Raw genomic sequence first — 16993 nt, forward strand, 5'->3', positions numbered from 1 at the left:
CTTTCTGGCTTACTTGGTCTGCCAGTATTTCCTAGGAAGTACTAGGTGTGATGAAGATTTTGGAAGGGTATCTTGTTATTTTTATAGAATCAGTAACATCACTGACCTTGTGCAACCTACGTGAAGTGTTTTACTTTCTTCTCTTCTAGAGTCGGAGTCTGAAGGGGAGGAGAACTGAGACGGTTCAACGAAGCACAGTCTCAATCTAGGTTAATGCCAAATGCGCTTGGGAATGCCATATGTTCAAGCAAAGAGGCTTTACTTCAGTGTCATACAGAAAACTATAGGCTAGGCTCTCCTTTTGTTTAGAAGAATAAAGGTTTTTAATGGAGCCCTGAGGCATTAGATGCTTTACTTGGGACTCTACCTCTGGCTCATTGTACACTAACTTAGGCAAAGACATTCAGCAAGGAGCCATATAGAAAAAGTGGAAATGAAATACTTATGGACTCCTTTTTATTAACGGTCTTTTTCAGGTACTATGGCATATGAACACTCCAATTTTTGTTTATAGAACTGTTTGGTCTGTGTTTGTAGCTCAATATTGGCTTGTGTATGTGATTTGACACCACCACATTTTTTTGAATAAATGGCTTTTATATCTTAGTTTTGTGGTGTTAATGTGTGTGCTTTCTAAATGTGGCTTGGCAAAGTTCTTATGATTCTTCAAGTGAAAATTACACAAGAATGGCAAGAGACTGTCCGCATACTTCTTACCCCCAAAAACCGCATCTGTAGTTAATTTGGATCATAAGCTAATCTTTATTCCCATGTTATGTTTAATACATTTTCATAGTATGATTATATTACCATATAACTTTGGGCAGATTAACCAAATTCCATAGCAAATGTTGATTCATTCCATTAATTAATTAAAGAAAATATACAGGAACAGATCTGTGGAGTCCCAATTTTGCATGTACAGAATTTATGCAAATGACAGCTAGAATAAAATGCTGTTCTCAGTTATTGGCAATAGCTAAATCTTGCAAGAAAACATCTCATTTTAGAAGTATTATCTTCGAAACATCTAGAAGTCATTACATATGAAATCTGAAATTTGTTTACACAGCATGATGTTACAGTCAGGCATATGACTGAAATACATAAACGAATGCGTAAACTTCTCAAGATCCATCCTACTTTCTTTAATATTCACCCTGTGCCTTGATGTGATGCCACTTACAATTCCAGTGCCTGGGACCTGGCAAGGATTTTGCATAAACAGAGCCAATGAACAGGTCTGTACATGCATGAAAGCTTCAAAACCCATGCCCAGAACGAGAGGTCTGACACTGTGGGAACAGCACTCAGGATTAGAGTCCCCGGAATCCTATGTTACGCCTTGTGGATGTGAACTCAACAGCAAAGGTACAGTGCAGCACCATCTCCTGACTGGCAGTGTTTCCCACACAGCAGTTGATCAGGTAACAGTTGCTAATTTTTTGTTTCTCACCAGTCCAGTTTCACTGGAAGTAATCTTCTCTGCCCCATGCCCTATTTTGCTGTCCATGCCTCTAACCATGCTGATGGCACAGAATGACTCCAGCAGAACATTGCACCACTCCAGTTCATCTTTAAGAATGTTACTTTAAGAATGTTATTTAAAACACTCTTTCAGAATGTTACTTAAAACACTGTGTATCCTTCCCTTTAAACGTAGTGTTAAATCCACATGAAGTATGAGTGATTGGAGGATAAGTAAGGTTTAGAAAAGGCACCCTTGTATTCTTATGAAAGAGCATAATTAACTAAAGAAATGCCGTATTTTGTCATTAGAAACCAATAACCTAACAGATAGTACAGATTCTTCTATAGAGAAGTCAACGCTTCATATAAACCACAGTTGTAATGGGGTTGTAAATGTCTCGGTATGTATCTAGCTTTACTGGAAACAGCAAACAGCAAGTGGAAATCCAGTGCTGCTGAATGCCAGCTTTCCCTAGAACAGCATTTATTTTCGTAACAGGTTTTGATCTTTGGCAGGGGAAATATGTCATGTGGGTATTTCCAGTAACTTAGAGGAGACAGTAAGACAGTCGTATTAAAAAGCAGAATTGATGGTGTGGCTGCACGCTTTTCATTTCAGTCTTTGTTATTATAGAAAATAAATCTGCCAAGCACTCCTGACCTGCTGAGTCGTTACTGATACAGAACCACTACTGCTAAAGCCAGTTCAAATTCAGAACTGCAGTTTTCTGAGGTACTTACGAGTATTCACTTGGGTATATGTAAAACGAGTTTTCAGTATACTCTAAAACTCAGCCTTATTCCCAAGGTGCAGATCTAGAAGGAGGTGCACAGGACACCAAGGCTGGCTGTGGGCTGGCTGGGCCATCTGCTGGAGAGAGACATCATTGTCTGCAGTAGGCACTTGGCAAAAGGCAGCAGGTACGGGATGCCTTGCTTGTGTCTGTGCCCTCAGCTTGCAGTGGCTATAAGCAAAGCTCACTCTCATGCTCAGTGGGATCCACTTCACTGAAGTTCAGGTACCTAAAGGCCAGGCACCCACTGGGTTCGACTCAATCCTTAGGGTCTCTTCCAACTTGAGGTAAGTGTATGCTTACTGGCACAGTCTCCCCAGGCTCCATTTAAAATTGTGTTGGAGAGAAACAGGTGATGTAGGACAGGGCCCCACTGGCCAAGTTGTAACCTGTGATTTAGAGCAGAGTGAGGAGTTGCACTCTGGACGGGTGGTATTTGTTCAGTTTTCAGTTCCACAATTCCCAAAGCCCGACTCTGTGCTCATACTGTCTAATGTTTAGCTCCCAGGAGCCCCTCTCAGCTGGCCCTCATGCAGCAAAATGCTGTTATTTTGCTTAGACACCAAGTGTTTCTGGTTTTCAGGAAATTTTGCCACTTAATCTTTGAGATTAGTTCAGGTGGGGATTTTTCATACATATGTTTTCACCCATTTCACATATATGCTGGTAACTGAACTAGGTAGGGGCACAAATATAAACAGACCTGGGTTGCACCAGACCGAAATTCAATACAAACTCGTGTTAATGATCAAGCTTTTCAAGAAACATGGTTTATAAGCTGCACAGGGCTTTTGATGTGACACTCTTCAGGCAAAGCACCCTTTCCTGGCAGCCTTCACATAGTCTGCATTTCAGCTAAAAATATCCCCAACCCAAAGCATTTCTTTAACACAACCCTTGAATTAGTGTTTCTCTGCTAAAGAAATGAAAGATACAGTCAAGACCAAATATGTTCTTCAAATATGGACTCAGTTGTCTTATAAAAATATAAAGATATTTCATAGAAAATGTGCTTCTCATAGCATGTTGGATTTAATATTGAAACATCAGGGGAATCTACATGTTGGAATTATATCTATCTCTTATTCAACAATAGATTGCAATAGAATGCCGTTTAAAATGGGGATTATTCAATTTGAATGTGTTTCGTCCCTTTGGGCCTCTCCCTTCTGAAATCATGCAGAAGTTTTAACTAAGAGAGCCCATTTATATAATTTTAAAACATTCTTCTAGCTTGCAGATGCTCTCCGGACGGGACTGCATCTTCCTTGGGATGCAATGATGAGTTGGGTTTTATGGTCTCCTTGGTTAATGCCCTGGCTAGAAGTCTGAAAGATGTTGATACGGTTACTATCTTACTGCTTTGACTACTTAACTGCATTACAGGCTTGTCTGACTGTGTCAGGCCCTGTACAAAGGGGGCTCAAACCACAGCAGTTTGTAATCCCACAGATCACAAATGATTACTGAGTTGACACTCCCTTCAGCATTTTCAGCAGCAATCCTGCTTTAACCCATACCATGTTTTGGCTGATAGATACTTACCCCCAGGACATGTGGTAATGACCTTTTGTGCCAGCATCCCTCCTACCTGCTTGGCCAGCACATCCCAAACCCAGTGGTCAGACCTGTGCCAAAAGGAGTGGTGGAGGAAATTCACACCACCGGTACTTGGAAGCTTTGTTTATATATAATAATAATATAATACTTTTAGGCTGAACACAATCACTTGCTGCTTGGAATTTACCCTACTCTGTAGGAGTAACTGAGGTGACCAGCGGAGAAATAAGTGATTCAGCCTTCTCCCTTCCTGTGCTATAAGAAATAGTTGGGCAACTAAGATTGCTTAAGAAAACGCACAATTGATTATCTAGGTGTTTGAATTGCTTTCAGGTGTTTGTGATTATCTAGGTGTTTGAATTGCTTTTATTATGTCTTAGCTATGCATTATTTCACCTCTTTAACTTTCTTTCTTAAATAAAAATTCCCTTCAGCAGGGGTTCAGTGGGATTGCTGAACTCTGGCTTCTGTTTGAAAGACCTTTCTCAAATTGTGAGCTTCCGGGATCCAGCGGGGTCAGCCCTGGGGTGGTGGCAGATGTAGGGCATGTGATGATCCAGCCTCACAGAGCCTGTCTGAACAGCACATGGAGAAGAACAGAACATGTTGCTCTCAAACATGCCCTTACTGAGGCACTGGTAAACGGCCCAGTAATGGGTCTCCTCTGCCACCTCAAAGGCTTTGCTTTAAGTCCCCAACATGTTCATGGACAAGAATAACTACCTTTAAAATCACATTTGCACTTAAAAATGGGACTTCCAATTATCTAAAATAAAGCTTGTGGACTAAGACAAACCAGCCCTTTCTCAAAAATATCCACAAATAATACTACATGGATTAACTGCAGAGAACCATTCAGTGCTGGCTGAGCTGTGCTGGTTCAAAACTAGGACAAATTATGTCAGTGTATCTTTTCCCCAAAAAGCCACATCTTTTGATTTTGGAGGGGAAAAAGGCAAATCTTGAGGGTTGGCTGCTTCCACGTCTCCACCATTCTTTTGGGTTTGTGCTATGATATTTAAGGAAAAGTTAATTCCTGGTCCTTACCAGCCTCATGGGACTTTAGAGCTTTAAACAGATCCAGGGAGGGGAAGTTATGACAATGCCTGCAGAAGATGTGGTTCAGGCAGGCAAGCACACCCAGGCTGTGCGTGTAACCTGTATTTGGTCTGTGGGACGGAACTAGCTGTGCTGGTGTCCCCGATGACCTACCCACTTGCTATTTTTTCCTGGCAGGAATCATGTCACTCCACACAGGAGCAGGGGTTTCAGTTGAAGAGCAGTGTCCTTAGTACCCAGAGAAGAAGGGGAGTGAAGAGTATGTGCTTGCTTCCCTGCTGCCCCTCCCATGAGGGATGCAAGAGAACAATCTACTTGTCAGCCTCAGCCGTCGCCGAGCAGGACCATCTGTTTTCAGACATACACAGGATGTGTCCCCTATTTGCAGGAGAGGCGTTGATGGACTGCATGTGCCACAATCCACCATCTTCTCCCGGTCAGCAAGAGGCCAATGCTGAAATTGCCAATGTGACACAGCTGCAGACTGACAGGTAGCATTTTGGTACTTGGATCTGTCACTTACACAGCTGCTGGCTGCCAGAAACTCAATTACCTCAGTCCAAGTGTCTCATTTAGCAGTTCAACATTAATGACTGCCTCCTTGTCCTGCACTCATCACTAGTACTGCTACTGATGGTGTTACAAGACTCAAGTGTCTGCTTCTGTACTGTCCAGCACCCTTCACCCCATGGGACTCCAGGGAAACTGCAAACTGCTCTGGAACTCCACTAGCAGGGAAAAACACCCCTGTGAACATCAAATTTCTCTAATTTAGTAACACACAGGGATAAAAAAAGTAAAGATTCAACCCAGAATGAACAAATGGCAACTTCATGGCAACTTCACAATGATGATTAAGATGCATTTGCATTGCAGTCTCTTCCAGTGCATCAGCTGCCTGAGATTTTTCCTGTTTATTTTCCCCTGATGAAGTTTAGGAACATTGCTGACAGGCCAGCATAACTCCCTCCATATCATTACTGTTATGCTGGAATATCTGCATAACACTGACAGCCACAAATTATGCCAGAAGAAATAACAAAATGGTATTGTTGATGTATCCAAGGATATGACCAAAATAAGGTTTGCGGCCAGACCTATGTTATTAGACTCACTAGTCTAGCTGAGAAAAATCAATAAGCTTTTAAGTGCATCAGTCTTTCTCCAGGTCCAAAATAGAAGTAGCAGCCTTGAAACAAAAACCAATTGAGAACAACTGCTGTTAAATTCAGTTAGATTTGTATCAACAAGACTACCTGAGAGAAAATAGATGGGATCTGTGACACTGAAGGATATTCTACAGGGAAATGTGCAGGCAAATAATTTGTAGGTTGTGGAATAAAGAAGACACGTCAGAGGAAGAAAAGGTTAAAAGAAGTCACAGAATCTCTCTTTTACTCTGTTGATGACCAAAAGAAGTTTAAATACAGGAGACTCAGACTTAACCATCTTTGCTTAAGGGTCATAGATAGCACTGCACCAACTGGGAAAGTGTGGTATTTAGCATGTGGCTGGGTGCCCTTCCTGCATCAGATCTGTCCCTTTCTGCCCCTATGATCTAGGCCCTTGGGATAACACAGCACAAAGAGATGTTCTGAAAGAGCCTGGTGATGAAACTATACTTCCACAACCAGAAATTTCTCTGGTGTCAAGAGATAGGAGCATTGCATGGACAGACCTGCACTTTAACAGTAAAAATGTTTTTCTTGAGTTTATGAAGACAGTGGGATTCTGGGGTTAACAGAGATGACACTGTATTTTTTTCTTGCTATCACACACTTCACATCATCTGTGTTTTGCTTTCAGCTTAAGCCATTAGTGAATCCAAAAACCTCTGAATCTGTAAAGCTGTTCCAGAAGAAATCATTAGGGCTGATTTGTAATTGAAGGGTTTCTTATCCTCTACCCAGCTGAGAACATACTGAGTTCTCTTCTCCCCTCACAAAACATGTAATTCAGTAAATCCAACATGGAGAAACCTTCAACTCACAGACGGATCCTTCTCACTCCGTATGATGTCTCACCTTCCTTTCCCTCCCAGCCTGGCCCAGGTTTCCAAGAAGACTGGGGGAACATTTTGTCATCCCCGGCTCAGCTTCTATGCCTGCAATGAGCACCACCTGCCCCCCTGCTGGCTGTCGAAGCACCTGTGCAGCGGCACCTCCTGCAGCCCCTCATCTGGGGAAGTAATGAAGGAAGGGAGATCTTTCTTACTCAGGGGCTGTGGCAGGGTCCAGGCATTGCTGGTTTTGACCCCCCGTGGTGCCCTTCCAGCCTCCCTGCCGGGCCCAGGCGAAGCGCAGCACATGAACCACATCTGCTGGCACAATTCCACTGTTCCTCAGGAAATCTATGCCGAGTGTTAAAATAATCATAGCAGCCAGATTCATAGGGATGCAGTCTCCAGAGACCCCAAATAGCCCAGTAGCTTGTCAGGGGAAGTGGCAGCACCTGGCAACACTGCAAAGACAGAGAACTAGCAGTCATGAGAGAAGTACAGGATACGAAAAACAGGACAGGAAGATAATACAGAGCAAATGCATAAAAATCAAGGTTATGTGCTGCCACTTCTGCACCAAACAGCATGTATGTACTACTCTCCCTTGTGCTGCTTCTCTCACAGGCACACCCAGGTCCCTCTTACCAGTGAGCAGATTACTTTATCTCTTTTTTTCCCCCCTTTTATTTCAGCTTTCAACTGCATTTTGTGCATAATCACATTCATAGTTTTTGTCAAGGTTTTCTTGGTTTTGTTTGTGTAAGTTTTAATATTTTTATAAATAGTTATATTTAAGTGATTTATGTAGCATCTACGTCATTATATTTATGTTACCATTTAGTGGCTGTTACAGTAACTGAAATGACTTGGTTTTTTTAAAGAAACCTTCCTGAAACTGCAGCTGATGGTGCTCCTTTAACTGGAGAACTCTCAGGGCAAAATGCAGCTCAAATGATGCAGGCACCCATCTGAATGATTTATTTAAACCTGAATAACACAATCCTCCCTTCAAGGACTAGGAAAGCAATTAGCCACTTGTTTATGCTCCGCCTGTGCGCAAACTCACTTTTACATATTACTAAAGTTGAGTAGCTTACATGGGATTCAAGAATCGGATGCAACCAAGAATCAGCATGGATACATCAAATATATATATAAATACATTTACTAAAGAAGTCCTAAAGCAGCTGCTTCTCATGACCCTAAACTCAAAATGGTTTGAACAGGGTCTGGGAGACGTCTGAAAGCTGTGAGCAGATACCGACAACCTACTGAAGAGGAACACATGGTGGTGCTGATGCTGCAAAGCAACCCTGTTTTTTAACATGAAAAAAGGACAGAGGAAGCACAGATGAGCAGTGTGGTCTTCTTGGGAATACTAATCCTCACAGAGGAAAAACAAAAAAAGGACAACTTATTCCCATATTAAGGGAAGAATCCACTAGGGACAACTGTAACTGCAATAGTATAGATGGGAAGTTAAAATAAACTAGAGGAAAAGTACAAAAGCACTGCCTTTCTACAAACCTAAACAAGAGAGTGAGAGCAGAGCAACAACCTGCCAGCTGAAGTCCTGCAACAGTGGGAGGGTCTGAACCATGCAATAGGTGACATTTAAATTGGAATTTTGTTTCCATAATGAAATTCATAATAACTCTTCTCACAAGAAGTCATGTAAAACATCAGGAACCCAGAGATTTTCTGGATTCCCAAGGGTTCTTACTCCACCCCATAAAATGGGAATGCTGGAAATCCAGACATTTCCCCAAGGTGCTGGCACCAGAACCAGAAACTCCTTCCAGTTCTGGAGAAGGTATCTGCAGAAAGTATAATTATGTTACTGACCTACCCTCTCACCAGACACTTTCAGTGCTGTGCTCGCCTATAACATGCAGAAATATATCTTCTTCAGAGGCAAACAAGAAAACAGAAATCACCCAGCTGAGTAAAATAGTATTAAACAGACCTGGTGTGAAGCACTGCAAGAAAAAGCTGACTACTGAATGAAAATATCAATGTGCTCTACTCCCCAAAGCCAGAGGTGAGTACAGCATTTGGGTAGCGCAGGGCACAAACCTGTGAAGGCATGTCAAATAAGCAAGCAATTTAAAGGAAGACATGTTTTAGCAGCTTCTGCAGTTAAGGATTTACTCAGTGTTTGGAGTATACACTGTACTTTTGAGGGATCTTCTGCTTTGTTCCATCAGACCTGTGACCTTCCTGTCCTTTGGTTCAGAGATGGAGATGACACTCCAGGCAGACATCAAGATGCCTAGAAATACTGCATGAATTCAGACAGCAGAAACTTCTGGGGATGAGCAGTGGAGTCTCAGCCCCAGCACAGATATAGCAATAAGGAATCGGTTGCCCAGGGGGTTGTGAGTGCTCCATCCCTGGCAGTGTTCAAGGCCAGGCTGGATGAAGCCTTGGGTGGGATGGTTTAGTGTGAGGTGTCCCTGCCTATGGCAGGGGGGATGGAACTAGATGATCTTGAGGTCCTTTCCAACCCTAACTATTCTATGATTCTATAAGATGAAAGAGATGTCAAGTCCACTTCTGCCAGTCATGTTAGAGAAAAGCTTCTTAGCACTACTGTCCAAATGGAGGCTGGAAACAAACTGGCCTGCTGGTGACAAGGTGAGTGCCATAAAGTCTATCTGGCTTCTGCTGGCCTGCTTCTACCATAATTTCGCTTGTAATAACTGATAGCACTCATATCTATTATCACCCACACCAGCATTCCCACTGAATGGCTACAAAGAAGAAAAACAGTTCACTCACAGCTGACAGATCTCCAGATCTGTCTGCTCCTAACACAACTGATTTTTTGCTCTACCCAAATTGCATGAAGAAATACTTCCTGGGGAAAGGCAGCCTTCACAAGCACTTTATTTGGAGTATGTCACATTCATTTAAGACTGCAGCCTTTAAAAAATAGGTTCCTGTTTAAAATGGTTTGCTACTGCTGAAGCAGCCTTGTTTTTCAGCGGCATCCCAGTTATTCCTCTGTCAGCTGCTGTGTTTCAGTGGCACCAGTAAGGCACACAGCACCAAGTATACTGTGAGCTGTCATAGCTTGGGCTGCTTTAGGGAAACAGTGCTATCAAGTTTCAATACATTTCCAGAAGAAAAGCCACTCCCGCAGTGACAGGCTGGCAGCTTCCAGAGCAGACATCTCTCACTCACACATAGAAGCTGGAAATGAAACACAAGACGGTGTCAAAAACACTTTCAAGCTTATACTGGGAAGTAAATTAATAATTTTTAACTTGAAAATCCACCAACATTTAAAATTCTCTGCAGAATTAAGTTTAGATTTACCTTTAGGTTTACTTGGAATTCAGTGTACTTTCTGTAAAGCACAGTAACTGCAAACTTCTCTTATTCTGGGATTCTTCACTTACTTAAATAAACAAAAAAGGAGACTACAACAGCATAAACCTCACTGTGTCGTTCCTTCAGCCCTCATTGTTTGCTTCTCTTACTGTCTTGCACAAGGGTTCTTGACCCGTGTGAAAGTACATAACTAAATGGAAACTGCATTAGCACACTGGCAGAACACTCTTTTCTTTGACCATGTAAACTATACAGAAAAAAGGAACAAACCAAGGCTGATTCATATCACCCTATTTTCAACTGATGGCTGCCTCTATCAGCATCAACTAGAAACACAGAAAACCACAGCTTCAAAAGGGCTAACCCTAAATTGGGAATGCAGGCTGGCAAGCCAGGCAACAGAAAGAGGCAAGTCTTGGGACTCCGAGAAGAAACTTCTGTGAAAGATAAACCATGCCCTATCACCTTTGTCTTTCTGTTAGGGAAATTGTACCAAGCAAATTCAACTGACACAAAATTCCTATGTGCTTAAGGGATTAATTACTTATTGCAGATACCAGTATCAGGCTGTCAACTCATGTAATGTCCATAATGCAGATTTTTGGGCACTGACAGTAGAATCCATAAGCAGCTAACCTGTGGGATAAAATATGAAGCTAAGTTTAAATAAATTATAAGCCTATATATTGCTTAGCTTGCATAAAGTCAGAAATGCACTCCACACCAAGACAGACTGATTTTCAGTGTGACATGTCTGCTACTGTGCCAGAGCTGGACGTATAGCTCAAGAGCAAAGCAGTAAATTCAGAACAAGGATGAGACTTTAGGGTTTTGCTGTTAAATTCTGGGTATCACCTGACACTCCAAGTAATAAACATGGTTTGTTTCTTCTATTTCATAGTTAGTAGGTACCTATTCCACTTAGTGTCATCTGCTTGCAGGAACACTACTGGAAAATAAAGAGCTCTCACAGGAACATACTCATGAGCACTGTTGCTTTACATTTTTATGCGAGGGCCTGATACTCCTTTCATGCTTTCAAGGGAGAAGACCAGATAATGAAACTGCTTCCCATCTTGTGCGCAGATGATGATGATGATGGTGATGCATCAGAACTGGCTGGCAGCAGCAGGTTGTTCTCCTAAGTAGAGGATAGAGTCATAGCTTTTTCTCTATGTTCTTCATGCATGCTCAAAAGTACTGCATTCACATTTCTAGCAGCTCATGGCTGTAGGTCTTCCCTTTGCAAGCAAAGAAGCTAGATTATGCTAATATGAGTATTTTAAAGAAAGATTAATTGCTAGGGGCAATTGCCTACAACATAACAGCACAAGTAAGTTTGGATTTGGCTGCAGGAAGCATCAGAACATTTCACTGCCTAAATCTAGAATTCTGCCTTTTTCTCTTCTAGACTTAACTAAAACCATCCCAATTCTAGGATATCCCCAAATCCTGGTGTTGAACAGAAGGACAGGGCTTTGGGTAAAACCTTTCATCTGCTACTATTCAAAATATCATTAGACTGCTATTTTCAGACTCCAGTTGTTTCTTTAATACAATATATATGACAAACTCTCCTTACCTTAATCCTCTATCAGCTTAATTCAAAATGGATTTTAAATGTGCCAAAAGGGGATCCTTACAATTAAGATCTTCAGAAAATCCCAGGAACTACCTTCTGAACCTATAGAATGAGTATTTGCTGGTTTTATTTTTTTTAGAAGGCTGATTCAGAAATACGCTTCCCTTTATAATTAGTGTCCTGGTGCTATTTCGTTTTTTTATTGTTGTGTGTCGTGTCGTGTGTCCGTCACTGTCGTGTCCCCCCCCCCGTCTCCCCGTCCCCCCCCTTACCTGCCTGTAAACATGAGTGGGACAAACTTCACCAAGCCTATTTTTTGTCTGGCAAGTGCTATTCATGGGATGATTCAAAACAGGCATCAACTCAGCTCACAAGTAGATCATGCCATTGTTAAACTCCAGTGTTATTTTCACCCCTTTCTCTGGTGGAAATCATAAAGAATGGCTTAAAAAGCTGCTCCATCCAGAACACATGCTTGCCTGCAGCTGCTTTTGTCTGAAAAGAGTCTCTCTTCTAGGTAGTTTTCTAATAGTGATTTAACTTTCCAGGCTTCATCTGGGAACTTTTTGCCATTTTGATTTTGGTCAGAAAGTTATATTGTTCAGAATATAAAAAAGTTGTAAAGTTATATTGGGTCAGAAATATATTAAGGATTTATCTTTCCAAAGGCAGAGATGAACAAACCATTATTTTTTCAGTTGTCATTTGTAACTTGTTACATTTATTAAACTGAACATTTGCTATGTCACTGTGATCTTGGAGGAGCTAATTTCTGACCTAGCTAAAGGTTGCTCTAGCCACTGTACTGAAATGGCCTATTTTCCTGTCCTCATTTCCCCTTCTCAATCTACAGTGCTCCACTTCACTAAAAAATAAATAAATAAAAAAGCCAAACAGTTGTGCATATTTTTTTCTTCTCTGCCAAGAAGAACCTCTGATCCAAACACCATAGGCAAATTTATTCGGTATGCCAGAATCATCTCTCCCTCATGTCTGGCTCACAGTGCTCATCAAATGAAACACCAGCACATCACCTTGTACGTCTACCCATAAGTCATCAAAGATCCATGCAACAGCTACACCTACCCATGCTACTCCCCACTGCCTGGTGACAACAAATGCTTCTTTAAGGTCGGGGGTAGAATGGCAGGAGTGCAATAGCACTGCCAGGGAACTGATTTTGTTCCAGGAAGTGAAGAGAAATTAATCTGCATGCAAACACCATGGCACAGCCAAACCGTTACTAAAGTGAGTAAATAACTGGGTCATGTCCACAGTTCATTCGCACTGAATTAAGCTTAAAAAAAAAAAAAATCTTGATTGTTACTGCAGATAATATTGTAAGTGCATGTTTTCTTGACTCCATATATTCTACGTGCTGCATTACTGATAACTGACATGACTGAGTAACTGAGGCAGTTCAGGTGACCAAGATGACTCAGATTTCCCTTCCCAGTGACACAAGAAATGACTGGACATTGGAACCCCTCCTTTCTGTGGAGAGACATGGTTGGTCATAAACAGCATTTTACTTCACAGACTTTGCTGACCTTGACACAGATCCTACAGGCATTATCAAACTTCAGACATGCTTACTGGTCCAAGCACAGGAGCATGCTTTAATGGTCAACTGCCAAGGTAGGATAAACCCTTTATTTACTCCAAGTTAAGCCAGCTGAAACTCTGTTCCCTTCTTTATATACACTATTCACCTCAACACTAACAACTAAAAATGTCAACTGTACACAATAAATGCCTTGAAAACAATTTTGACAAACAGCAAACTCTTGGCTTGTTTTTTAGGGCTGATGCAGTAAGCTTTATACAGGACCTTTTTTTCAGATATAAAAGGAAAATGAGAAATTCCCTAGATGCTACATCTTCATAGCAACAAGTACAAAAATACTGATTTTAACAGTTGTTTGCCGTTTTCCTGTAGTGTCTTAAAAGAAGCAAAAAGACAGATGCCAGCCTTTAAAAAACCAAAACAAATACCAAGACAAATTAGCCAGAGAAGAAACTGTGCAAGCACTACAAGCTTCTTTAAAATCCAAATGGAATTAGCAATGATTTTAACATGCCTGATTGTCAGAATGCATAAAATCTAGACTAGTATTTTTTATTTTTCCTACTATCAATCACAAGTATTTTGCTTATACATTTAAAAAGAGAAAGTGAAATTAAAGTCTAAATTTAGTAATTACAAGTACAGAGATTGCACGAGACATTCCTGCTCCTGGAAACACCTGGTGCATTTCAATCCTGTTTTTTCCCCTCCCCAATTTTGATGTGCATGAGCAACTTTACACAAACAGGGAAAGAAATATGACTTTACAAGACAAAGAGTGAAATGAAATACTCAAAGTGCTGTCAGCAGGTCATTGTAAACCTGGGGAAAATTAAGCGATAAAAATCAATTTCCGCATACAATGTCTCACTCGCAATGTTTTAGATACTCTGTAAGTAAGAAAAAAGGCCACACTGTCTTAATGTTAAGACAATAGTATACACTTTAAGAGAACTTCATATACTTGAGCTTCCACATTTCAAATTTGTGCCTCAGGAATGACATAGACCTTTGGTTTTCAGGCACATAAATAACATAAACCAGCAGTAATGATGTGAGATCCCAGCCTACAGAAGCAGAAGAGTTTGCATTCAGTGTTTCAGCAGAAAACCCCATACAGAAAACCACCTGAGAACAACCCAACTGATGTGAGCTTCACAAGGAAATAAAGAGTAAACTACCCAAACAGCTCCATTTGATGCTCTTTCGACCAGTAAGAACTGTGATAGCATCAAGCCCCAGTAACTGTGTTTTCACTCCCCTCTCTCCTCACAGAAGCATTTCCTTGCACACTTTTGTGCCATCTGGAAGTGCACGTCAGCAGCATTACAAGTGCCCAGTGTACTCCCCCCATTGCCATTTCCCATGAAAGAACAACTAATTCATGCTGCTCATAGCTCCCCCTGTTGCCAGCAATTCCATTGAAAGACACCAAAGAAGGGCAAGAGAACAAAGACTGTGCAAGAAAGCAGAGAATGAGCATCAGAAAAAAGTGATAGAAGAAAATGAAAAGGCATATTCTGCTCTTGTTATGTCTGGCAGCTCTGGATTCATGTAACAGATGAGAGTGCAGAATCTGTCCCCTACAGAAACAAAGGGTGAGGAGACAAATACTGAGGATCTTCACTTGGACCAGTTATTTAAATAATCTTCAATAAAAATTAATCAAATAAACACTATCTATGCTTTTCCTACAGAGAAGGAAAGATCCCCCTCCAACTTGCAGTTGAGAGCCTTTTCATAACTAACAATTTGTAATTATCCATTTAAAAGAATTAAGCCTATTTAGTTCTAGACAGAATACAAGCTAAGTTCAGCAGCCTGATGCGGAATAGGAGCACAGACATAGTCCTGAACACTATCTGAAACTGTAGCAGTCAGCAGAGCCAAATGCTGTAACAGCAGAAGTATTATCCTAAATCAAAACCCCATTATTCTAAGTTTGTACTATAACTTGTGAACAGAACTGGAAAGGCCATGAAGGAACAACTGGATTAATCTGTCATAGTTCTATTTACTAAACTGGAGTCTCTGATTACACCAGCTGAACACTGTGCCCCAGAGTTTATGGTCACAGGTACAATCCAAGTTGCATTAGACATGGTTAGATGCCTGCCTGAAGAAGTAAACTTGTAATAGGTACTTCCCACCCACAAAGGGCTGTAGGAGCTGTGTCCCTTAATATGTAACACCAGCATTAATTAAGAAAGTGGAGGTACATCTTTTAATAATTAATAGTGAAGGAGATCTAAGAAGGGCAGCGGACAATAATACTGAATAATTCAGCACTATAACCAAAGGAACAACCGCACAGTAACTTTAGATGTGAGCATTTGCAACAAAATCCAACAAAAACATTTGATATGCTGATGGCTTCTTGTGTTCAGGAAAGGGTATACATCCGAGACAGTCTTTCCTACCAAGTGGGAATCAAACAATTTCTGAAATCAGTCTTTACAACAAAATCAAAAGCAGATGGTAAAATTGTACCAAGGCAAGTGACTTTATACTGGGCTGTGCCAGATTTGGGCCCAGAAGATCACAAGCGTCATCCAGTAGAGGCAGTAGTTCATCAGTAAACTGGGATTCTCAACAGGGCAAACTAGCAACACCAGCAACTCAGTTTAATTAGCAATGGAAAAAAAAGCACAACAGATTTTTCACTCATCCTGTCACTTCACAAAGTTCCAGCAGCAGTGACAGCCTATGTCTGTCAAGTCTAGAAACAAACAAACAAACAGAAAGCTTCGGCAGCTGCTGAGCAGCCAATTTGTGGTCACAAATACTGGAGAATTTAAGTTTGCTGCCCGGCTAGCAGCTGAGAGGTAGATATACATCAGTAAAAAAATAATGAGCCTTTGTTACTGAGTGAGAAAAAAAAGTGCATTATATTTAATTGCAGAAGTCTGGCAAAATATCAAAGCATTAAAAAAGATTTATTTTTTAAGTAAAAAAAATAAATATAAGAGACCTGGGTGACAGACCAAGAAGGACAAAGCCTGTTGCTGCTCAGCCTTTTTCTGTCTCACTGCTGGTAAGGATTATTAGCCTCCTGTGGCTTCCCTTAGCAAACGAAGGGCAGCCAAATCGGATAAACCAAAATGTTTTTGGAATTTCCTTCTTAAATTGTTTTGATGACAGGTTCCTATTAAGAACTGTTGTGAATTCAACAGAAAGTAGATGCAGTTTCTTCTGCTTACTAGGAACTGATCATCACAACTTCTCTGGCACTGAACCCCAGTAAAGTAAAATCTCCGTGCTATGTATCCTTACAGCTATCCCAGGGGAGGAACATATGTCCCCTTGTCTTTCTAAAGCCCAGCAAAAAGATAGGAAATATCCTGGACACTACTCCTGCAACACATGTATGTACTGAAACAGCTGCCAGTTACTAGATTTATTGTGTTTGTTATAAATGTCTGGCTCATGGCAACTGGGGAGAAAGGATTCACAAGGTACTACTGAATAGGCACACCACTCGAGCCAGTTAGAAACAGTGACAAAAATTTGGTACTGACTAGTAGGAAATTACTGGTACAGATGGAGGATTTCATCTGACTACATACAAGTAAAAATGTTTAACCCTCAAACTAAGAAAACATGCAGATGTAAATATGGAACAACAG

General features: G+C 41.1%; 1 protein-coding gene across 3 annotated transcripts in view; it reads left to right on the top strand.

Annotated features, from left to right (window-relative positions):
- The window catches only part of BZW2 (basic leucine zipper and W2 domains 2), a 58741-nt gene extending 58135 nt beyond the window's left edge, over positions 1 to 606 (top strand). For all 3 annotated transcript variants that reach the window (XM_065666257.1, XM_065666256.1, XM_065666258.1), the window contains one exon: positions 150 to 606. In XM_065666257.1, the coding sequence (XP_065522329.1) occupies positions 150 to 178 (29 nt within the window). In that variant the 3' untranslated portion in view covers positions 179 to 606. The remainder of the gene's footprint in view (positions 1 to 149) is intronic.
- The last annotated feature ends 16387 nt before the right edge of the window (positions 607 to 16993 follow it).

Source organism: Lathamus discolor, chromosome 2 (assembly GCF_037157495.1).
Source record: "Lathamus discolor isolate bLatDis1 chromosome 2, bLatDis1.hap1, whole genome shotgun sequence".
NCBI classification, from domain to species: domain Eukaryota; kingdom Metazoa; phylum Chordata; class Aves; order Psittaciformes; family Psittacidae; genus Lathamus; species Lathamus discolor.